Source organism: Tetrao urogallus (assembly GCF_951394365.1).
Source record: "Tetrao urogallus genome assembly, chromosome: 3".
Taxonomy (NCBI): domain Eukaryota; kingdom Metazoa; phylum Chordata; class Aves; order Galliformes; family Phasianidae; genus Tetrao; species Tetrao urogallus.
Genome location: NC_136815.1, coordinates 81690150 through 81714994, shown reverse-complemented (window position 1 = coordinate 81714994; position 24845 = coordinate 81690150). Strand labels below are relative to the sequence as shown.

Sequence of the window (24845 nt, the reverse complement as noted above, 5' to 3'; positions counted from 1 at the left end):
AAAGTGGGCTACAGAGTGCATTTGGAGATAAAATTACCACTAGAGGGTAGGGTCTAGTGACTTCTCCAAAAAAGTGAATTGCAAAGAGGAACAGCATCAGAACCACCATGTGAGAATTCTTTCCTTCAGAATCACTGAAGCATGCAAGCAGCTCGCTGGGCTTGAATAGTTTTAGGAATCTGTAGTTGTAAGGAAGTTGGACTGAGTGTGTTGTTTTAGTTAATAATCTAAATAATTTTTCACAGTAAAATCAGCACAAGCAACAGTGACGCCATCTTCGTTAGTCAGCCTTGCTGCAATGGTGTAATCCCCCTGTGTGAGGCAAAAACAGAGCAAGAGATTAGCCCATGAGTAGTAAATAATTGCTTCTGGTTTAGGAGTGAGTGCTCTTCCTAGAAACAAAATAACACTTTTCCCCTCCTGTTCCTCCAAAATATTTTCTGTCCGAATGCGTTTCAGAACTGGCGGAAGAGTTGCCTATATTTTCTGCCAAAATGTTCTCATCAGAAATATCAATGCTGACAGCACAAGTTTAAAATTAAAACAGTGCATGGGGAACAAAATGTTTTGATGCATAAAAATTCCTTTTAAATCTATGTAGCTTATCATGTTGCTTGTGAGCAAGCACAGTTCAGGAACAGGAATGGGAAGAGGTGCTCAGTTGTCTGGCACTTCTTTCTTTCTTGGATCTTGTTGTTCAGCGTGTATGTTTTTATATAAGATGGAGACTTGGAGATGTGTGTGTATAAATGAGTCAATCCGTGATTAATTCTTATGTGTTAAAAAGAAGAGGTAGTCTAGAATCAAACTGTGCAGTTAAAAATACTAATAATTTATTTTCTTTTCTTTTTTTTTTTTTTTTTTTTTTTTAGGAGGGAGGTTGTATTGGTCAAAGCCACCCTCTCCAGTAGAGAAGGAGAAGCATGGCAGGGAGTTGACAAGCTTCAGTCCAACAGAGTGAGAGAAAGAGGTGAACTAGATTTCATCCTCTTTGGATTACTGGCATTGTGGTATTTTTCAGTGCTCTCTGCAGTTTGGAAGAGAACAAGTAGGGGTAGGCATGCCAGCAGCAGGGGAGAGCTTGGCAGAAGTGGCCTTGAATTATAGAAAGCTCTTACCCTGCTCAGGGCATTTCTGGTTGTGAAGCAGAGGATAGCACAGCTAGAATGAGTTGGGCTTTTCTCCATTTGTCTTTCATCGTGGGATTTCTAAGGCAGTAACTGGCCTGTTTTCTCGCAGAGTGGTTCAAGCTAAGCGTAACATCCAAATTTAGAAAGAGGCCCAATGGCAACACACTCACGAGAATATAGCCTTGTTATAATTGCTGTGAAGATTGTGTAAATGTCCCTTAGGCTGGTCAGATGAGACTACTTTGGAATGAGCAGAAGCTGATTGCTGCATGGAAGGATAGTGTTATTTGCCTGATTGATTAATTAACAGTGAAAGCTTCCTACTCCTTTCCGTACAAGCATGTTAATTCTCCAGAAGTTTATCGTTTAATTCATAGAAGTGAGTTTTTAGTAACTCATTTTCATAGCTCATTAGTGACTAAGTTTTCTCATCCTTCAGAATAATATTTTCCTCATGGGTAAAAATTGTTATTAAAAGAAGATAGTGAACAGTCTTAGAATTTCTGTCTCCAAATTCAGCTAATTTTCCAAGAATTGGAGTTCTGCTGCTCTGTGTGCATGTTTCAAAGTTTCTTTTGATATGATGACCTATGCCTAGGTTTCTATAGAGCCTTTACTATGGGAGTGCCATCAGTGTTTAGCAAAGCTGCTCCTGGAACAGGATGCTGGCTGATACAAGCTTGGACGTTCCTGTGTGAGGGGCTGGAGGACAGAAGGTGTTACTTGACATGGCGTCTCTAAGCATGACATTAAGGAAAGTACATTTGTGAGGATGGGACAACAGCCTGCATAAGGGAGCCCAACTCCCTGTGTGAGTGCCTGGAAAGTGAAGGTTATGGTTGCTGCTATCACCAAGGGATGACTGAGATGTATGGGTAGTAACTGTCATTACAGAGCCTTGATCCTCCCAAAACTCAACTATCTTCATTCTTGCCTGTGCAAGACTCAACTGTCCAGGACTCGAGTTCTTGCTCTGTATCCCTATTATGATCCTGCCTTTTTCTTTTCTTGTGCTTGGACCATTGCAGCACTGATCAGGCCTTAGACTCTCCTCTTTGAGGCTGTAACGTAGGTTCTTTGTCAGGTGCTGAAGAAGTGGGCATTCTTGCTATACTTCTCTGTGTAAGCAAGTCTAAAGGGTGTCTGACCGACTGAACTGTGTGCTTCCATTTTATGTGACTAGAAATCATTTTTTATAGGCTGGTCAAATACAGCTTGAAGTTGTGCCCAGTTAAGAGGGATCATGGTGCTTTCAGCATTTAAGACCTATTTTGCTTTCAGTGTAATTGGGTTGAGATTTAGGAAGGAGACTTAGCTGAATGTGAAGAAGGCTGCTTGTAAAGAACATCTGTAGCGGACAACTCGATCAGAGTAGTGCCAAGAGTACTGCCTGCTTTCTCACCTTGCTAACAAATTCATCTTATTCCATGAGTCCAAAGAAAGTGCTCTTGCCCCCATAGCTTCTACTTACACTAAAAGCTTAGAAGACATCTGTCTCTAACACTGTATATGCATGGTGGATCAGGTACAGTTGCAATAATTACCTAAATTGCCTGTATAGCTTGTGAGGATGAATGAGCATCTCCAAATTGTTCAGCCCACTAAGGGGTGAGCTGAACCGCAGCCTTGGTCTCTCAGAAATCCCTTGGAGGAGCTGCTTCATTTGTTGTCAGTTTCAGAGTAATAGAGGGGGAATCAACTAAAGAACTGTATGGCTGCATGGCTTAGTGCTGGTAGAGGAGATCTGCTATCTGAAGAAAACCTGCCTGTCGGGATAATGTTGGCTCTCCATGCTCTAAGCATAGCCTCTTAATTTTGTATTGAAAAGACCAGCCATGCTGCAATGTGCCAGCTGGGGGAGCTTGGAATATGCTGGCAATCATTGCTGATAATCTTCTGATCTCCTCCAGAAAGCCCTTTTGCTTCAGAGCACAGTGGTGATGAACTTACCTGTGGGATTTCTTTGATTCCCAGTGTAACTGGTCCCTCATAGTAGAGATGTTCTGGAAGCAAAAATGATGATGGATGATTAGATATCAAGCAGCACATTTCGGAAACAAGCAGCTGAGAGTAGATGCTTTTTTGTAATAGCACTTAAATGTGCTCCAGTGACAAGTGTTACAGAACTGCAAAGTGCTCAATATGTAGTCTTGCAACAGCTATCCCCAGACAAATGTCAGGACATGTAGTGCCTTACGGGGAAGGCAGTGCCTGAGCTGAAGGAGATGGAGGAGGGAGCCCTGGCATTGCACAACCAGGTGGTTGTTCCTGTGTCAGCATGCCCCTACAAATGGGGAAATGGAAGGGGAGCTGAAAGTTGCTAGACATGAGTCCTTAGCATGATCTGTTCAACACCTGGAGATGCAATAGTTGAACTATGCTTTTTCTTAAAGTTGTCAAAATGATGATCTGAGCCGAGTGTTTCTGTAGGTGTAGAGTTCTGACTGCTTGCTGAACATGACCTTAAAATAATAACATTTATCTTGCTATTGAGGGAGCGTTCACCGAGTTACTTGGTGTGCTAACGCCATCACAGATTGTGTTGGTGACTGGAATAGAGCCCAGGAGTTGCACCTTCTGATCTTTATCTCCCTAAATGTGAGACACACTTGCTTTTCGCTGTGGAAGAAGGAACAACTTTAGCATTAATAGACCGACTTCACAAACTGTTCTGCAATTCCTCCTACTTTTTCATAGCTTACTGGGCCAAACTGTGTAGACTTGACTGAAAATAAAATTCGTAGATGTTTTGGTACAGAATTTCTTACACAACTTGCCCTATACCAGTCATGGAGAATGAAGAACTGTTTAAAGATTCTCTTTCATAGGTGTCATGAAATATTCTTTACTTTGACAGTGACAGTGGAATAAGTGTTTCGTCATATTTAAGTATGCGCTGGCATCTTGATGCGTGTCACTTCTAGAGAGTTGATTTAGTCCAGCATCGCTGTGTTTCTTTAAAATGTTTCTTGTTAAGGAATGGACAAGAGGTTTGTCATGTATCTGTCACATGGTCCATCCCACCATACAATAGGTGTCTGAAATGGAAATCAGTCCTCAGAACATCTTCCCCATATATTGTGAAATATTAGTCAATGCCTTCGTTTAACAAACTTAAAAGAATCACAACTATAGTATGCACCAGAAAAAGAGGAGAAACACGAGACATCATGTTTCATCAATGTCCTACACCTTTGTATTAATAAGAAGTTTGTTAGAGGTGATGCCTTGGTGACTGTGGGAGGTAGAGAAGTTGCAGGACTTCTAAATGTGTCTCTGAATAACCTAATACCAAAACTAAGAATACACTCACAGTGTGCTGACTTCTCACTCTCAAACTCTTAACTGTATAACAGCACTCCTTTTCCTCTGCTTCCCTGGCCACTTCACCTGAGCCCCAAGGAGTCTTTTTCTTTTCAAAGAGCAGTTGCCATCACTGTTTGCTGCTGTGCATGAAGAAAGAGCCCTGGAGTCTGACACATCTCTGCTGCAGAGAGTGGTGACTCAAGAATCTTAAAAATACAACACAGCCCACTTAGTTCACAACTTACTAGAACCTAAATAGGAGTTTAAAGACACTGCATACTGCATGATGTATGTGACAAGTGACTTGCCTGGGACTTGGGCCATATGTGTGTGGAGGTGAGCTAAGGCTTACTGTGAGTTGCGCCCTTGGAATGATGCAGACTCTGCCATGGTTCATTTTGTGCTTTGTATACACTTACTTTCAGCATAAAGCCTAAAATAAGCCTTGTCTTTCTCTTCTTCAATTAGTTCTGAGCTTAACAAATCTTAGATGACAGCAGAGGAGGGTAGAGAAGAAACTGGGCTAGGAATCATAACCTTTCTCTGAAATCCTTTTTCTCTGGGATATGGAAATTCCTCTTGGATCATGTAGTCCTACCTAGACTGCTGGAAAGCTGTCCAAAATCAAAATGCAGAGAAACAGCATCCAAGTTCTGCAAAGCCTATATTTAAAATGAAATAAGAGGCATCAGGCCATTTGTTTCTGAAAGGATGGCAACGTTTGGCTCTTTCTGGTGGTGCCTGGTGTCCAGTGACAAGCCAAGAGGCAATGGACACAAACTGGAACAGAGGAGATGCTATGTGAACATCAGGAAACAGTTTTTCTTTGAGAGTGATCAAGCAGTTGCACAGGCTGCCCAGAGAAATTGTGGAGTTTCCATCCTGGGGGATAGTCAAAGGCTGTGTGTGTATAGTCCTGGACAACCTGCTCTGTGAGGTGCTGCTTGAGCAGGAAGGCTGGACCAAATGTGAGGTCCCTTCCCAACTCAACTACTATGTGGTTCTGTGACTCTTGTGACTCTCCTTACTTCTGTGATTATGTAAAAGGACTGTGCTTTTTGAAAGTATATTCTGACTGGAAAGCAAAAGCAGTTTTGAGACCTGCCAGAAAATAATACAGAACTGAATTTTCTTGTTCATACTCTTCCCTGACTATGGCAACCTTCTCAGTGCCTACGCTGGCTGAATCAGGCTTCTCCAAGTCCATTCAATGTTTCTCTTGCATGGAGATTGTAATTCCAGAAAAGTAAGCATCCTCAGAGGCTTTAAGGACTGTAGTTTATCACAGCATCCTTCATATAGTCATACACACTTTCCTCCATTGAAAGAAGATGTACACATCTGTTGCAGTAACTGTAACTGTCACAAACACTGAGCTTAGCTCATTGACAAAATTCTGTGGTCTTTATAGAGAAAGCCCAGATGCTTTTATATTTGCATAAACACATGACTGTTTGCTATTTATATGATTGGGAGAAGTACAAATTATGGCTACATTTTCCTCATTAAAATTTCCCCCAGTGTTTTTATTAGTCTGATACATGATAGCAAGGAAAGTATGCTGTCATTAGTGATATGCTTTTACTCCATGTTCAGCCCTTTTTCCTAGAGACTTAACTGCAGGTCATTTCTGTAGAGGATCCTGAGAAACGTTTCTAATGTACTGTTGATTCAAGGTGATATTGTATTTGCATATTTTATATGCAGCAATATTATATATAGCAGCTTTTCACTGTTCCTTCAACCAAAAGTAACTTAGTCCCTGTAAGCAAACAGGCCTTTAGTATCTTCCAGTCTGATGCAGAGCTTTCAAATGCGTAAGAACTTCCTCAGAACTACTTGAAGTTACCAGTTACCATTTATCATGAAGATGCCTCTCATTCCCGATGAAACACCTATAATGAATTTCTCACTCCTCTTTCTCAAATCTTCCTTGCACTGAAAATCTTAAACGTTCTCACACTCTTGTACTATATAAAGGCCCTGTACATCTGCACCCACCTCTTCTTTTTCTATGTCTTAAATCTTTTTAGAGCTTAAATGCTCCATGTTGGAGCTCTTCTAGGACACGATCTTGCACCCGTGCGATTGACACTAAACTTTCGTGAATTTTAGGGATGCAGGAATGAACTGAATAACTGCCAGCTATAGATATACAGTCGAGTGAGAAAAATGTATATAAATACATAGCTTGGTGAGAAACATCCCCTCTCTTTACTGGGGAAGAGAATGTGAGATGAAGGGGCCAAGCAGGATGGCTTTGTATATCAATAGACCTAGCTTTGTCAGAAACACGGACCTAAACTCCAAGTGATACTCAGCTCTGAATCTCATGCGTTATTCTCTATTTTTATTCCCAGATACTATTTCAGAACATGCTCACTGTAAAACCTACTGAAAAAGTCAATGAAATATGGAGTGGAGTTTTAAAGTCAGGGCTGTATTGTCTGTGAGTGTGAACTTGCAGAGTTATGTTTAAGCCTGCAGGTTGTGGTTGGCACTCTACAAAATATTATCATTTTAAGCCTTTTTTCTCTGATTTTAGTGATTGCATTAGGAAATCTGTTAAATATTACATAACTGTTTTCTTTTGAGGAAATAGAAAATAACCAGCACTTCTTACTGAGAAAGAGGAAGAGCTGAGCTCATGTTTTAAAACAAAGAATTTAGCAAGTTGGGTTGCTGTTGTTGTTCTTAAGTGAACAATGGCTTATTTCTTTGAAACCTTTGAGTTTTTGCAACTTCACAAGAGAAATATAGCTCCAAAAAATACTTCAGTGCCTTACTTAGGAGTCCCAGTGAGCTGTGCCAGATGTGAGCTTTGCTTAACATACATACTAAATACCATGATTATGACGAAGATGAAATCTCCAGCTGTACCAGGTCTCTTAAAGTATTTCTTAAAGTCATTTCAAAGTGGTAGCATTATAGGACAAAAAAAGGTGTTGGTAGGGGAAAACCCTAAACTTTGCCAATTCCATCTTATATCAATCTCTTTTAATTAAAACTTTCTCTGTTCTTGATCCACACCAATGAACCAACAGAGTCATCGGCAGAAGTATGTTCTGTGTCATTTTGGGAAAGGGAAGCACAAGTCCTCCTTGTGGTGGGTAAATGCATTCAGTGTAGAGCAGCTTTAAACTCAGGTCGCATCTGAACAGATGTTGGAAATACTGTCTGTAGACAACAGTGAAAATAAGGCTCCAAAAGGGCTATCTATCCTTTCACAATGTTGTCTTTCTGTGTAGGTTTTAGGTCAGGCTTATAACTGTGCTAATATGGTCAAAATACAGCTGTGCTGAATTGCCTCAAACAGGTGAGGTGTTTTAAAGAATGTGAGATGTATGTCTTGGCCCAAACTTAGGGATGCTTCTAAAGGAAGATAATATTCAAACAAGCAACAGTGGTATTATATCATAGTGCACTTCAACTAGTAGAAACAATCACCTGTCAGCCCAAGATTTAGGGACTTGAAAACCCCAGGAGATTTTGGCTTTGTAGTTTAATTGCGAAGAGCAGTTTGTGCTTGGCTCAGGACCGGCTCCACTTCTTAATGTGTTCCCTAAAGGATGTTATTAAGTATCTCATCAGAGCAAGATAGTTTTTCACTAGGAATATGGCGTTTATTTTTTTTTCTTATAATTCAGTACTCAACTGAGGAAAGCTGCAATTCTTTTTATTCTGCCTGGCTTACAGGGTTTACATAATTGGTTGCTCATGCAGCATTTCTCTATTATTCTTTGTGGTATTTCTATGGGGTGTGAAATGTTTTAGTAATTTTCCAGGGGTTGTCTTAGCATTAGTACTGTGTGTGGCTATGAAGCTCACAGCCCATGCACATGAATTGGTACAGCGTTATCGTGATGGAGATGAAGGTGAATGGAAGAAAAGCAGAATTCCTGAAACCTTCTCTAACAGCTCTGTGGCAAACTTCTCTGCGATTCTACTTCTTTAGCCAACAAAATGATTGTGACATAGAAGTGATTTCAAAATAGTGACAATAGCTCTTCCGGACCTGCTGTGGCTGTCTGTGCCCTATCTGGCCTGAGTCATGGCAGAAGAGTCCCTGCAGTGCCCAGGCTCACTTGAGACCAAAGAGTGGTCTGTGCACAACTAATGCTGCTGAAAACCAACTACAGCACTGGTTGGCAGTTTGACTGACAAGAGCTATAAATCATCTGACAGCAGCATAGACATATGGTGGGCAGAAACAAGATGCAAAGCATAGATGGTACCACATTCTACACTGATCCAAATATCCTTTTCAAGCATAGTTCTTGTTAATTTGTGTTAGGAACTGCCTTTAAGAACAGGAAGTATTATTTGCTTAGTAGTAAAGAATGTGTTCAGAACGCCTTGTTTGTTTGTTCAGCCCTTCCTCAGACAAAAATAAAGGCCAGTTCTGAAATGCTTTTTGCTCACATGACAACCACGTGGCTATAAATAGTGCTTATGAACCCCTCTGCTGTTGGATGTGGTCACGTAACCAAAGTTACTTTTTATGGACTTGAAATCCCATATGTGTGCAATATTCTGTAATTAAAAGAAAAGCGAGCAAGCAGGTTAGAGGAAAAGCATGCTATCCTACTGTGTTTCTGCCACCCGTTAACATGCTGTTGAAATAAACATAACATTACAATATATTGGTGCGTTCAGTAGCACAGCGGGTGCATACTGCTTGCAGTACTCAGTAGCCATCAGACATTTTAGAGTGCTACCTAAATTACCTCCTTTCTTCTTGCCACAGAAAATTAGCTTAGTAATGCCTGGTCCACAAAGTGTCTCTGAGTAGCTTAAGACAGTCTTCCCATTTATGATCAGATCAAGCTTGACATACAGTTCCTTGATGCTTTGTCCTGTACAGAAAATAGGAGAAGTGCTTAGAGAAAATGCAAGGTTACACAGGCTTGTAAATTTATGTATTATTTTTCCCCCCCTGCCCCTTGTTTAAGCAATTATACATTTTTTCTTCACCGAGAACTCCTGAAACATAGAAATATGTGCTTCAGGAACAGTTCTCCCAGTCCCTCATATACCTTGACAAGGGACATAGTAGCTTACATTTGTATTTTAAACTGTGGTCATGACCATTCTCTGGCATAGGAAAGGTTGTGTCTGCAAACCTAAACTTTCTTCCTGTCTCTAGCAGTGTGATCAAATCTAGTGAGCTCTTGGGAGCAGCCCCTGGCCTGTACTTGCTGCTTGGAAAAATGTCCTAAGCCAGACTTTTGCTGTGAACCAGCAAAGCATCTTAGTAGCGCTGCAAGGTTGTTTGTTTGGGCCTTTATAGACAAGCTAGTGAGGCTGCCAGATCTAGAGGCAGGTCCTGTAATCTGAGTTGTTGGAAAGGTATTTGCAAATGCCTGTACTGTGGTGTGTGGGCTTGTTTAACTTTGCAGCCACCTGATAACAGATGCTCCCCAGGCAAAAGGGCAGCATATCCATTGAGAGGATGACCTTTGCATGTAAGAGGGCATTCCAAAGTGCTAAAAGATGCTCACCTTACAAACTCATGTTTAGTACCAGGAGTATGCAGCAGTGCACTCTCATTTGTTGTAGCAGCAGAAGGTGAGCTTGGGGCCAAAAGGGTGGTAAGAAGTTGGCTTGTCCATGGAACAGTCAAAAGTCAAGCCGTAACTAATATTAACTTGTGCACCCAGACCCTTAGCTCAAATGCAGTACTGATTTTGACCTTCAGTTGCTGCTCAGGGAAGTGCTGAAGGATGTAATTCTGTGGTGCTGACACAAGGGTGTGGGGTCTGAAGCCATCTCATTCAAAGAGACTCTCCCCAGATAACTTAGCTGTGAAGACAAACCTTGGCTATCCCCATTTAGAGATGAAGGGTAGGAGAGGAACGAGGACTGACAACTCTGTGACTTGCTCTGAGTTACATACACAGTTTGAGGCAGGACTGGTAACATACCTGACACTCTTCTAGCCTCACACCAGTTTTGAAATTTCTCAGAAATGAAGTATTGTTTTTACTTTATAGGAGGTTGCTACCCTTACTTACTTAATACCAGTGCTTAAACAGACCTGCTTACAGCACAAGGAAATAGGAACTCACTTACTTAGGACCATTGCAGCTCTAACATCAAAGGTGTGGGTTGTGACATCTGAACAACGGTCAATGCTGAAAGCAAAGTCTTGCTGGGGATCTGTCAGGAAAAACAGAGCAGTGAGTAACAAGTTGTTTTTTTATATAATGAGATACTGACTGTACAGAAAACAACAGTAGTACGAAAGTGTCATAAAAACCAAATTAGATATTTTCTAGATATTTTCCATGATTGACTCAAAGCTCTTACACCCTGTGTTTAATAGTTATTTCTGTATGAAGTTGACTCGGTGGTTGTCTGGGAATCTAAATCCTGGCGTTTGGAAAGTCTAAAAAGGAAAAACAGTGTGGCTGAGATCCTGCAGTGCCTCGTGCTGGGCCCACCACCATGTGATATTTGTAACCTGGGAAATATTCTGCATTTCTTTTCTGGGAGACTTTAGCAGAGCTGGGGACAAGGGGAGCCCTACAGCTGCTGATTGACGCAGATGTGGCTGTTACTGCTTTTTGTTGCGCCCTTTTCTCAGCATGAAGCTCCACAACTGGAACAAACATTTGTACCTTCTCCCTTCCTTCCCTTGGCTCTGTGCTATCCCTGAAGGCTCGCCAACGTGTTACTTTTTGGTGACAGCAAGCAGCAACAACTGACAGCTCCGTTGCTGTTGGCACTGCTGCAACCAGTGGCACAAGAAAGAGATTTCCAGAGCCGTGGCTGGAGGTGGAAGATGTGGCTAGTATGGCTGCGTGTCACCTAACCTATGGGTGTTTGCTGTAGCAGAGCCTTAAGGCCTGTTTTAGGCACATGTTTGGCCCTGCTGCATCTTCACGGTCTGCCTGTGCATCTGTCTCTCTGTGCAAACTGAAGAAGCTGGGGGGACGATGGGCCCAAGCCCATGATGTGGCACGCACAGAAGCAGCCGCAGGCTCCATGCTTTAGAGAGAGCTGTTGGTGACAAATTATAGACTTGGAAAATGAATTCTGTTTCTAAGTTATTATGGCTTGTGCTTTGAGGTGATCATCTTACTGAATGGAAAATAATGGCTTGGGAGAATTTTGCTTTGATGCTGTGGTGTAACTTGAGTCAGTGTCTTCTGTGCGGCTGAGTTAGTGTGTCTGTAGTGCTTCAGCTCCCTGCCTGGCCCTGTTTTTGCAGCAGTGTCCTACTGCTGTAGCAGCTACCGGGGACCAAGCCTGAGTGACCGAGGCCTGTTTATCTAGAGGGGAGCACCAAGGGAATGAAAGCACCAGGAGGACCTGGCAATGTTAGCCAGACTTTGCAGCCCGTGAGTTGTCAGCATGGTCCAAGAGGAACTCCCAAGTCCTAACTCCTGACAACTTTAAGTAACTGTTCAGAAGAGAGAGGTAAAAACCTCTGGCATTCCTTGTAGCTCTGTACCTGAGCTGTATTTCTGCTTCCATAACACTAAAGCTACATGAACTGCTTGGGGCAAGAAGCTGGTGCCTGGAGTTGTTCATGAGCTGCTCAAATGTGGCAGCAGTTAGAGGACTGTCTGTCCTTCCCTTCCACGATCCTGTCAGTTCTTGCTTTGTTATTGCAGCTTCAGAAGTTCCCATAATCAAGTTTCCTGCTCTAGCTGGAAAGAGAACCAAACTTCCCTTTTTTTCCCAGGGCCGTTATACCTGCTTCCTCTCTGGTCTCTACCACCTCTCAAGGCTTGGTTTTCCCTTTGCTTTGGACTTCTGCAAGATTTTCATTTCTGTTCAGTTCTGGTTTTGGTGTGTGGTGCGAGGATAAGGTTCAGGAAACAGCTGCTCAAATCCTGAGCAACTTGGAGATTGGTGCCTACATACAGCACTGGTTATCAAATGACAACAGTTGTCAGTCCTGTAATGTCCAGAATGGAACAATGGTCAAAGATGGCACTGCAACAGCAACATAGATCATGATCTGTTTCTTTTCAAAGAGACTAAGCTGTGCTTTAATCAACAAATAGATTTGTGGTATTAGGGCTAAAGGCACTGTTGTTCTTTCAGTGTGATTTGTTTCTTTCCAAAACTGTTTGATGGAAAGGGGATTTTCATGAAAACAAGCTTTGCTGGAAAGAATGGGTTTCTTATCAAGAACCTGACCTCAGGATTGCTTTAGTTTGGATGTGTCCTATCTTTTTTTTCTTATGGATTGAGCTCTTTTGCCAGGTGACCAGTAATATAACCATGGTGTCTCCTCCTCCATCCTCAGAGATGCAGTACAGAGGGACACTGATGTATCCAGACAAGTGACAGTACCTGACAAGTACCTGTTCCCCAGAGAAGAGGAAACGTGTGTGAAAGCACCAACATGAAATATTCCAGAAATATTTATATATTTATGAATTAGAGCACTTGGATTTTATGTTGTTGCTCTGTTGCTGTGAAACCAACTTTTCTACAGGCAAAAAACAAACAAACAAACAAAACGAAAAAAAAACCCCAAACCCAAACAACAAAAACATCCAGCAAAATAACCAACAATTAATTTTATGACCATCTTCCTGTGGAAATTCAGGCTAACCAGCATCCTAGATACTGCTGTGTACACTGCAGACTCCTGCTGAAATCAATTGAAAGGAAGGCTGTTTTGCTAAAGCTATGGTGCCAGGGAGTCTGGATTCCAAAAAACGCAGGCAGAAAGAGTACTGCTAAAAGGAGATTAAAGGAAATAGTATTAATTTTCTTAATCATTTCATATGCGAAGATGCTTGTAGATTCAGTTGTGCACTGGGACCAAAGGTAGTGTGCCTCATTCCTCTTTCCTTAAATATTGAGGAGTGCCTCGTGTGACAAAAGCAACTTGCCATTTTTTCTGTTGCACAACTGTGAGTCACTGTTTCTCTCTTATGGAGGTTTAATACTTACTCTTCCTTCTTGCTTCAATCTGAAGCGAGCTGGTTAGACTGAAAAAAAATGCATGTTATGTCTTTCACATGTGCAGAGCAATAACATTTACCATTAAATCCCTCAAACACGTGGGGCTGCCCTTCAGCCTTCCACTTCCCTGCAACATTTCATAGTGCACAGTACTGTATGTTCCCAGACTTCCCTCCACCCACTCCCTTCAATCTGCTCTCTCTTCCATAATTAAAGTAGAAACTCTTCAACTGGTTGCAGAGTTTTGCTTTTCCAGTTCAGCTTTGATATATTACCAACACTTAAAACGTTGATGGAAATTTTGCAAACATGTTGAGGTTTATTAATGAAAATCTGCTTACTGAGAGGGGAAAAGGGGCATCTAGAGTGTCTCTTTATATTCACGTGAGAAAAGTTTGGGTTGTAACATTTGTAGTTTCATAAAGGTGGGCAGGAGCAGGATTTTGACTGAAAATTCTCTCTGCTGCTGCTATGTCCCTCAGAGCCAGAGCTGCCAGACCATTAACAGCATTATGGAAACTGCATGGCTGAATATGAAGCACTTATTATTGTAATTTTGCTGGGCTACTCGGAAACAACTTGTCTTTTCTTCTCCTTCCCTCTCCCTTATCTTGTAAACAATCACTGGCTTTACTGTCATCTGAATCTGCTCTTAAATCCCACTGCTTCCATATGAGTATGAAAATCAGTGGTTATGATTGAACTAAGAGCAAGTAGGTGAGCTCTGCTTGCAAAAAAACATATCTGTAAGTCTTGCAGTGGTGAGAAAACTCTCCAAGTTGGTAAGCTTTGTGTCTTTCAAATTCACAGTTAGGAGAAATTAGGTGAAAGTTGTGGAGTTAGGTGGAGTTATGTAGCTGGGCTTGCTTAGGGTCAAACAGACTGGTGCTAGAAGAGATGTATACAAATACAAGGAAGAAACCTATTTAGTAATTACCCAACAGTCTTCATCTTCAAAGCTGTTAATAAAATTAAATCATTAATCCTTACGTCCTTACAATATTCAAGGTGATAAAAGGGAAGGAAAGAATGAGGAACTATTTCAGATCTCAGATTCTGTATCCATTTGACATTTTCCCTTTAATGCCTATTTAAATAAACTAACTTGAATGCTTAGCGTTGTATTTGACACTGTGGAATTTATTTACAAGGTACTGAGGAAGAAAGTCCAGCTGAATTAACAAGTTTCCAGTTTCACTTAGAGACTTCCATGAGTATCTTCAGTTTAATGAACTTCCCTTTGGGTCTCGCCTTCCGTGCATGCCGCAGCCATATTAAGACACGGGAAGAACAGAGACCCTCTTTTCAGAAAGGAGTGGAATAAAGTGTGACTCAAGTCAGCTGGAGCTAGTTAATCAAGATAAGGATGCTTCAAGGCACTCACTTCAGAGACAGGACCAATCTTGGCCTATCCTTAGTTTCGGAGAGGCACACTGGCTTCCTTTGTAAGAGCTATGACTTGCTTTGTCTTCTGTACCTCCTGTATCTTTCTGACTTGCTTAGGCAACGTGGAGGTTAAGAAACAGCAAAGTCATTGTTAATGTATCCTTAACATCCCGGGGTCTGCAAACTGTGAGTTAATAGCTCTGCTTCCTTTCTGATAAAACTTACATGGCTTTAGAGAGAAGCCTGAAGATTTAGTCTCAGTAAAATCTGTAAGCTAAAAACTCCTAGAACACTAGCAAGAGAAATTTAAGTTATGGTTTTAAAAAAAAGTTCTTGCAATTTTAAAATCATTCTCTCTCAAGAACACTGAACATCAGTAATACAAATAGCAGTTGCATGCAATTACATACAGGTGTTACAAACCATGAAGGCTGTAGTTTTGGAGCTGAGTGATTCCAGCATCTTATGAAACAATTTAAGTTAAGGACCAAGTGTCTGTCTCTTACTACTACAAATAAAGATCATTGCTGAGTGTACCAAAAATTGCAGGTATTCAGAAACGGTAACCCAGAAGGCTGGTAGCTTCTCCAGACTTGTTACTCTTGTTACTGGGGCAGTGACTCTAAAAGTAACAGCATTTGGGGTGTGAGGACCAGATATGGGATGGGGAGCTGAACCCATGTGCAAAGATATGTGGCAGAATGAGACAAAGGAAGAGATTTGCCTGGTCCCACGCCAAGCAGCTGGCAATGAGCTGGAGGGAAGCCTCTGTAAAGGCATCAGAGGCGAGGGGCTGTGTTTGGGGGTAGGGCTGTCAACGTCTTGTGTAAAGCAGACCTTCTAAAAACCTGACTCGAGTCTCCCTGCTTTTTCCTGCCCAAACCACCTTTACTGATAGCAGACTTGTAAAAGCTGTTTGTGAGGGCTCAAGGGGATACCCAGTGTCTGAGGATTCATGGGGACTTTTCTTGCTTTTGCTTCTGGTTATATTTGGAGAGACTGTGTGCATTGCTGTGCTTTGTGTGGTATGACAAAGCTTTGTCTAAGCTTGTTTAAAAAGACAAAACTGAAAGATACTGGCTTTGAGAGATAGCACATACAGATCTGCATTTGTATTTGATAATCCTGATTTGTCCTAGTTAGCTTGAGAGAAGGAGGGAGGCAGGACAGGCTTCAGCTACAGCAGTCTAACAAGAAAATACTGCATTAATTTAGGCCCAGCAGGGAATGTATTAGAGAGAAAGTCTTTGTTCTTCTGTTCTGCTGGTAAGAAAATACCATGCGCTGCATGAGTAAGATGCATACAATAACTGCCTGTGTCCTAATCAGATCTGTCTCTCCCTTCTTCATGCGTTTCGTTATCATTCTTTATATTGTTCTACTTGAGACAGATCTCTGAGCATCAGAGCTTGCCACTAGGACTGGAGATTCACAACAGACTTATGTCAGAAATAGAACCAAACATTACTAGAAGCTGCCCTGCTGTTAGACACATGCCATGCTTTGGGATAGCAGGCTCTACTGCTGGTTATACAGAACAGTAATCAGCAGAATATAAATGGACTAAATGTTCCCATTTTCCCAGGATGGGTTGAAATCCACCACAGGAGTGTGGCAGTAAGCTATAATTGGAATGGCATCCTCCCTCTGCTAAGGAAAGTAGCTGGGTGCCTGCCTGCCCAATCACTGCTGGATCATTTGACAGCAGCCATCCATCTTCAGGTGAAGAGGAAACTGGTGCATTGAATTATTTTCTGATAGCTTTCAAGATCTTAGTTCTTGGCAAGTGGAAGCTCTCCTGAGTCTAAAATCAGCATCTGGGATGGAACAGAGATTTGGGGTTCAGCATGTAGTGGCTCTTTGCAGCATATTTGGCATCTTCTCAGTGGCTGCTGCTATTCTCAAGTTTTAGGTCATCTTCTTGATGTTGCTGCAGTCATATAGCAGAAGTCATTTTGGTATTTGTGGGCTGTGTTTTCATTTTTCTTGGATTGTATTTGCTGGTTGTTAAATTGCTGAAAGAAACCCAATCACCTTCCACCCATTTTCTCTGGTAAACTGTAAGCATTGCAGGGTCCAGAGGTTTTTTGGGAACCTTCATTACAGCTCTAGGTGAGGCGATGTGGCAACATCAGGAAAACCTAGTGGTATCACATATGAATAAGCAAGGAGTCAGAAGTTCAGCAGAGCTTAATTCTTTCCACAACTTCACTGAAAGCATTACTATTGATTTTTTCTAAGTGGTTCAAAGTCTAGATGAGGAACATGTTTTTTTGCTGAAGTGTCATAGAGGTGTGAAATTGTCTTGTGTTCTTCCTCGCCATTTACGTTTCGCTAAATACTCTCCTCTCTCTGAAATGAGGTAAAACGAAGCTGGAACAACCTAAGAGTTCACACAGAGAAATAAAGTTTTAACCCACTCTCATGGAGTGGAGAGTGAAACCGATTCATGAATTTTAGTTCATGAAGGAACCAAACTTTTTACAGGTTTTACATGGGTAGAACTAAAGCAAAGTTACATATGCACTCACATCCATGCTACCTTGATTCTGATGATAGCTTCACTTTATTAGGAGCTGGAGCTAGAAGTGTATCTGTCAACATCTGGCCTTCCCCCTGGAGTATGTAAGCTACACCAGATGAGTGCAGCAGCCAAGCTATGACACTAAGATTGCTTGGACAGAGCAAATAAGAAATGTTTTCAAGTCAAATTCTTAAGTTCTTTGATTGTTTGCCCATTAGCAATTTATGCAACAAAAGATCAGAGGGGAGCTGGTGTCATGTGGCTTTAAATAATTTAGAAGTAGAAGCAATTGCTGGAGACTGCTTGAGGGAAATAAATAAATAAGTCAAAGAGAAGCATCTGGCTCAATCTGTCTGCCAAAAAAACGAAGAATAATAGAAAAATAACCTTCTTTTATGAAGTGTCTAGCAGAACATTTGCCCTGAAGATGCGTGAGCTGAGAATTTTTTGCACTTTTCTTTGCCAGCTGAAGCTATCAGATTACTTGTGTCCTTCATCTAAAGGATATGCATGTATGTGGCTAGCAAGGAAAAGAGACCAGCAACTTCGGTTGATGAAGAAAGCAGAAAGAGATGTGCTGTGAAATTAGTGCTGCAACAGTGACAAATTAGCAGGACTGTTTGCAAGTTGGTATCCCTGATTTATCAGGGATGGGGGTTGCATGTCTATTTAAAACAAACAAACAAAAAAAAAAAAAAAAAAAAAAGGAAAAGGGTTTTAAGAGAAACAGCGTGTTTGATCTCTCAGTGTATAGGAGAAAGGATGTGATGGGCTGAATGTGTGAGGGGAACACCAGTTACATTGAAACCATTTAGCAAGGACAGACAAATGGTCAGGAAACAGTACTAACAAGTCTATCAGTGTCCACTTTTTCATTTCTAAGCACTGAGAAGTTCCCTCAAGGTGGAGCTTAACAGGAAGGTTAACAGCTACACTGTGCTCTCCAGACGGAGCAGATGCTAAACCAGAATAACCCTGTTCATTTCAAGTATTTTTTTTATTTTTTGCCAAGGTCCAGATCTGAGCTCATGAGTATAAAAAGCAATGCAAATGAGATTTTCTCTGTTAGTAAATGCAATCCAGTGCAAGATCATACGGAAGTGGATGGTGCTGCTCTCTCCTACTTGGAGGGTAGGGAAAATCTTCTTAGTGAACACATGCAGTTTAACTTTGTTCTCTATAGGACAAAAATAATTCTCTCAGGGGTGCAGAGGGGCCTGCTGCTGTCTAGCAGAAGACATTAATTAAAGCAAATAGTTGCCTATATCACTAAATGTTATTTGTTTGGTTTTAAACCTGTTGGTAGATAAAATTGTAAAGAAGAGTACAGTTGGTTTCCTGTGAAGGTTCTGCAATACTGCAATATGAAATGAATGCTGACTGATTCCTCCTCTTGTGAAATTTCAGCTAGTGGCTGTTAGCTGAGCTTTGGATGAAAAAAAAAAAAAAAGACCAAGGTCAAATGTTATTTGGGAAATCTTTTGTCTCTGCCTGATAGTCAAAAATCCCACGTGCCCTGAACACATTTTATAAAGCCTGAAGAATATCCTTCAAGATTTAACGATGAAGGTCCTGAAGCTTTCCCTGAAATTCCATGTTATTTACTCCTGTGCATAGAACACAAAGTCCTTAATGGTGGATGCTCTCCAGACCCTTCCTAAGAACCTTATACCTGACCAGTGGTCTTTTCTGCTTTGTCAAGAAATCTCCGTTTTCAGGCAGCAGGCAGCTCTGAAACCCTCGAGGTCCTAACCTGAGCACAGAGCTTTGTTATTCACTAAGAATACTGGTTAGCTTATCCTGCCTGAAACACAAACAGATATCCTGACCTAGCTAAAATTGTAAGATAAAGCTGTAAAAACACTTGTAAAACGTTTTTGATGCACCTGTAGCAGCAATCGCCTACTTTATTTATGCAGTGAAGAGGGCCCCATTTGAACACTACCCGGTAGCAATGTTTTCATGGTGAATTAACACAAGCTTGGATGAATGGTCCAGAGGCAGGTGCCAGCAGCTGCACTGAGGAGCTACATTTTGTAGTCTCTGACTGCACTGCACTTTGCACTTCCAGGTAGAAGCCTGACAATCAGAAACCATCAGAATCTGCTCAGGGCACTTGCTGTTGTTGCCTTCTTAACTTTCCCTTCCCACAGAATTGCCTTTTAAAATGTAGCAGGAAAGATCAAAAGTATTTTTATTGTTAAAATCACAGTGAAATTAAAAAGGCCAGGAATAAGCCATTTGTGTAGCAGATTCTTTCCATGTCTCCACATAGACTTGCCAATTACAGTTCTCTTTTCTCGATCAGAGATGTTAACATGCATTGCTTTTATCTTAGGATCCCTGTTCAGGTTTCTAAAGTGATTTCTGGCCATCTGAGGTCTTCCTTCGTTTTTGTCACTTGTTCCTGGGAGGAAGAATGGCACTGATGGGAAATGTCTTGCTATTTATAGACTGTCTCGGTGTTATGTCTCCTGTGGTTATGTAGAGGAGGCAGCATAGTGTCTATTTACTTACAGCCCATCCATCTCCTAGCCTATATTTCTTGCTATGGACTTGCTGCTGAGAATTTTCATCTGTTTTCTTTTGGATTACATTCCCATCCCCTCCCTCTCCTTCCTCCCAGAGTGTGTGACTTTGACCACTGTATCTTGTCCAGCTCATTTTTAATGCATGCCTTAAGTGCCTGGTCCTTGAAGGCTTGGTCTGATATGCCTGGGTGAAACTGAGGATCCCTTCCATAGGATCCAGAATATGGGGTGAACCTAAGAGCTTGATGCATGCCTGTAACATACCCCATTATAGAGGCAGGCTGCAGCTAGGGCAAGAGCTTTCAACAGGAGCTGGGACTTGCTTTTGAGTACAGAGGACTGCTATTCTTTCTGTATCTATTGTCATTTATCCATCTAAGCCTCCCTGCTACATTTATCACAGTTATATTAACTCATATTTTTAGCTTCAGTCAGATTTTTACTGCCTGATAGAAGAAAATCTGATAAACTGCAAAGCAAAAATGGAGCACAGCTCCATTTTAAATACTTGGACCAAACTCTGTTATTAATCTGCTGATAGAGGGCATCCAGTTCCAGAAATAAAGTTGTGAAGTACTTGGCTAGCATTCCCCCAACCTTCTTACATTTTACTTGATTCAACCCTGGTGCACTGATAACGTCCAAGAATTTATAGTAACAACAATAGGGGTGAAATTCTGGTCCTCTTTAGGCCATCAGGGAATTTTTTACCCTCTTTTTTTTTTTTGTACTGGCAACCTCACTGTAGATATTTTATCCCCCATGGTATGCAGGTTGAATAGTTTCACCGAGACAGAATGTCATTTATTTTGGGATTGGTTGCATTCAGTGAGGTTTAGTTTTGCAGCTTAGCATTATTGTTCTTCAGTAGTTTGTCAGAATGATGTCTGGGGCTGCTGGGATTTGTTGTCACAGTCCCTTTTCCCCACCTCTGGTCTGTGAACCAGGAAGGTGCTCTAGCTTTTTTTAATTCCATACCAACACCTTGAAGAATGAGCAACAACGTGTTTTTGAGACGGTCTTCCCTTTGGAATATCTGAAGTATTTGTGGGCACCTGCCCAGCATTTATGTTGCGCTTGCTGCTATTACAGAGTTTTCATGAAGTTTGTTAGGAAAGAGTCTTGTCAAAACTAGGCATGTGATTTTTCCCTCCTGGGTAAGAGTAGCCAATGGGACATAGATAAACAAAAAAAAAAGCTATATTCTTCACATCTAATTATGGTTGAGAGTGAAATGAGGGGAGAGACTCTCCTTGAAAGCATGGTCAGTGTCCTTGTTACAGTTGTGAGCTGGCCAGTGAGCTCCGTGTATTCCCCCATCTAGGAAGCATTTTGGGCCCAGCCTCCTCACAAAGCCTTATATTTTTTGTTTTATGCAAGCTAAAACACTGTGAGCTGGATCAGCTGGGATGTAGATGGTGCTTCCTGTTCTGAAGCTACAGGTAACCTCAGGAAAAGGCAGGGCAGAACACCATAATAGCTGTGAGTGTTCCCTCAACTGTATCTGCCAGAGCTGCAGAGAGAAGAGGAATCAGGCTTCAAATAAGGAATCTGATTTAATTTGTGTATTGTTTCCGAGTCTCTGTAATCCTCCCATCTCCCATACCTGTAACTAAGAGAACAGAAACCATTCTTGTGCTGGGACCTGACTTGAGATCTCCGACTTGTGCTTCTCAAGCTGTGATTCCCTCCTGAATGAATGTACCTGTTAGCGTGGTGTGCATGGCAAACCAGATGAGTGATGTGTAAGCTTTAAACAAATACATTTTGTTAGGTCCAGTGGTGTGCGCAGTAAGAAGCAATGCTTGACTGACACATGCCCTGCAGACAAATTTCATCATCATTTGAACTGACACAAAATGTAGCCTATGCCCCTATGTTAAGGCATCTTATCTGAGACCTGTAGAGGGAACGGAATTGGTTTATAAAATGAATTCTTACTAAAATAAAGGTAAAAGCAAAGGTCACACTCAGTAGCTAATTAAATATTTTCTAAAGTGGTATACCCATTTATAATATGTAAAGCCTGACTTTGTTCTCCTTGGAGCAGGCCTGGAAAGAATTGCATTGCAAATATTTATTTACCTCTCTTGTCCCTCACTGGCTTTATTTTAATGGGTGTGCAAAACTGCATGAAAGCTACAAGGGAGAAAAAGCCCCCCGGGAAAGCCTTTGTATCTGGATGAATTGGAAAAACAAACTCTAGGGTGCTCATTTGCCACGAATCTCTTTTCACATCACGTGCAGAAAATGAATGAAGCGTCTGTGAATCTAATTCCCTTTGTCCCAGTTGTAAAGCAGATCAGCACAATAGGAGAGGCACAAGGCCAGCAAAGCAAGAGGTGGAAAGCAGGCACCATTCAGTGAATTCATTTTCAGTCATCCCAGTGCTGCTTGCTCCTTTTCTTCTCCACAGATTTAAAGAACAAACAAACCCTGTGGTTCCTGGGAAATGCCTCTGTTAAGTGCTGCTGCTGAAGCCTCGCTGAGCATGGCGGCAGCAGCTGAGAACACGATTCCTTCCCGCTGTCACGCCGGGTCCCTTGTCACTCCAAGTGGGAGGACAGAAAGCACATCACCACAGCCCAACTGTGCAGAAGGAAGCCAGTAGATCAGGGCATTGAAGAGTCTGTTGTCCCAGAGGTAAAAAGGAGAAAGATTGAAGCTCTTTCTGTTGTGGTTTTTTTTTTTGGTTCTTTTTTTAATAACTGAGTTTTGAGATAAAAATCCTAAGCATCTCTCATGCTGAACTGATTTTTTGACAGCTGTTTAGTAATCTGAATTAGGTTACGTTATTTCCTCTCTATTATATTCCATCTAAATACATTTGGATGCATGCATGTCAACCAAACCAGCTATATGTGAAAGACAAAACATTTGAGCTGCAAAACCCAGTGCCAGCTTGGGAGTGTAACCCTTCCATTCATTGCCTGGTTTATAAAAGCACCTCTTGCTGTATAAGAACAATTCTGTTGCCTAGCTAAAAGGAAATGGAAAATGGAAATTTTAAGAATCTCACCACAGCTTTTGTAATATATCTCCAAGTTTTCCTCCTTGCAGACTGTGTGTGTAGGCCACTCTGTGCTGGCATCGATGCAAAGCAGGACTAAGATGAGAGTGAGAACATTCAATGTCTTCATGGTTGCAGTGGCAGTTTGCAGGATTGATTCTTCTGTCTCTTGCTACTCTTCTGTGAGTTAGCTGCTCCTTCCTTCCTCCAAGAGAGAAACAGGAGTTACTACATTCATGCCTGAAGAATGGTTAAGTGAGCCAATGCAGCCTCCAGATTGCCACAACGTGGTGTAAACAAGAGGCTAATCAGAATTGGAGGGTGCTGTTTCCGTGTGCTCAGACTTCTGCTTTCTGCTTCGTGTTAGTTTAAACTAATGACAAATGAGATAATAACACCTACTCGCCACGCTGCATAGCCCTGTCTTGGTGCCTGCTGGAACAGTACAGCAAACTGTTTATTTTTTCTCTCACTGCCAGTTTCTTCTCTTGAACTCAAAGCATTTGGGTCAGGGCTTCAGACAGGCTTATTTAACCCTGCTGGCTGCAAAATGTAATCCGAATCATCCCATTTTAATCATGCAAAGTTGGACCAAATGTTGCAAGGTTGCCAGTTTAGGTTTCTGTGTTTTTCTTGGTGAAAAATCTGTGTGCTGGAGGGAAGGGAGATTTGTCTGAAAAAAGCTGGCACACTGGAGAACCAGCTCTCAAAACTTTCAGGAATGAATCTTTTCTGCTTGACTCTGCTAGAGGCTGCATTTTCATTCATTTTGGTCAGTGGTTCTTAAGAATGTACGATTCAAGAGTAAACCCAGTCAAGTAAACCTTTTTCCTTCTGTTTTCCCAGTTATTCAACTGCCCAGGAGTGACACTGCATTTGTCATTCATGCTTTTTTTTTTTTTTTTTTTTTAAAGTAGTACTTCATGCACAAATTGGTGGCTTATGCAGATGGCAAAGAATGATCAGTAAGGAAAGTAGGGAGGATTGCCTCATCCGCACTAAAATTCTCTTATTTACTTTAAGATCCAGGGTTTGGAATAGGATTTCAAAAGGCAGTTGCCAAAAAGGACTTTTCTGGACAAAGTATTAAATGGAAAAAACTTACAGGCTAAATTCAACCTTAAAGCCAATGTATGCAGTAGTGTTCTTCTCTGACCTGCAGACAGGAGGAATTGGCTCTGTAAAGTGACAGAGTTGGATAAAAGATTTCTTTGGCCATCTCAGTCTTTCTTGCTCTGAAAGCTGCAAGTATCATTTGCTCTTGCAGCTGAATAAAGTTGGGGAAGAGAAAGCCAATGTACTTTAGCAAGCAGGAAGGCATCTAACAGGATAATTATGAAATAATGCTAAACAGTAGAGTTGTTCCTGAGGCAAAATCCTGGCCTGAATGAAGACAATAAAAGCAATCCCATAGATTAGAGATAAGGCCAAGATTTCAGCCATGATGTAGTACATTTGAAGGCTAATTCAGTACAATCCAAGAAACTGTGCTTTGGATAATGAGATTCAGGACAATCCAAGAGACCATGCTTTGGATAATGAGATTCAGGCCTATTTCACGTTTTGGATACTATCATAATGGTAAATTGCATGTCCAGGGCCAGGGTGAGAATTCAGGCAACTGTCCCTAGGCACAGTGCATGTGTAATAGGCACGTAAAGGGATCTGGGTTAGGATCTGTCTGACTTGACCAGACTTGTGGTGATACCCAGCTGACAGCTGGTGAGAGCAATGCAACTGCATAGAGAATATTAAACAGAGGCAACGTCCGGGATAACTGTAATGAACTTAAACTTGAATGGTATAAAGTAGAAGTCCCTTCCCACTGAAGTCTGTGAAGGGGATCAAAACTGGACATGATGATTTCTTACAAAATGCTCTGCACTGTGTGTCAGATCTGTGAGAACGTAACCTTGACATTTTATTTTTTCCTTAAGCAGTGATACAATGATCCTTCCTTTAAAATGTCAGTTCAATGCTCAGTGAACTAAGCAAAACAAAAGATAGGGCAAATGTTTGAAAGATATCCA

General features: G+C 41.5%; 1 protein-coding gene across 1 annotated transcript; it reads right to left on the bottom strand.

Annotated features, from left to right (window-relative positions):
• Positions 1 to 219: 219 nt before the first annotated feature.
• Positions 220 to 22945, bottom strand: LY86 (lymphocyte antigen 86; the record flags this gene model as incomplete). Its single annotated transcript, XM_079533051.1, has 5 exons — positions 220 to 312; positions 3081 to 3133; positions 9164 to 9292; positions 10509 to 10595; positions 22825 to 22945. The coding sequence occupies 5 exons, from the start codon at positions 22943 to 22945 to the stop codon at positions 220 to 222; spliced, it is 483 nt and encodes a 160-aa protein (XP_079389177.1).
• Between the last annotated feature and the right edge of the window lie 1900 nt (positions 22946 to 24845).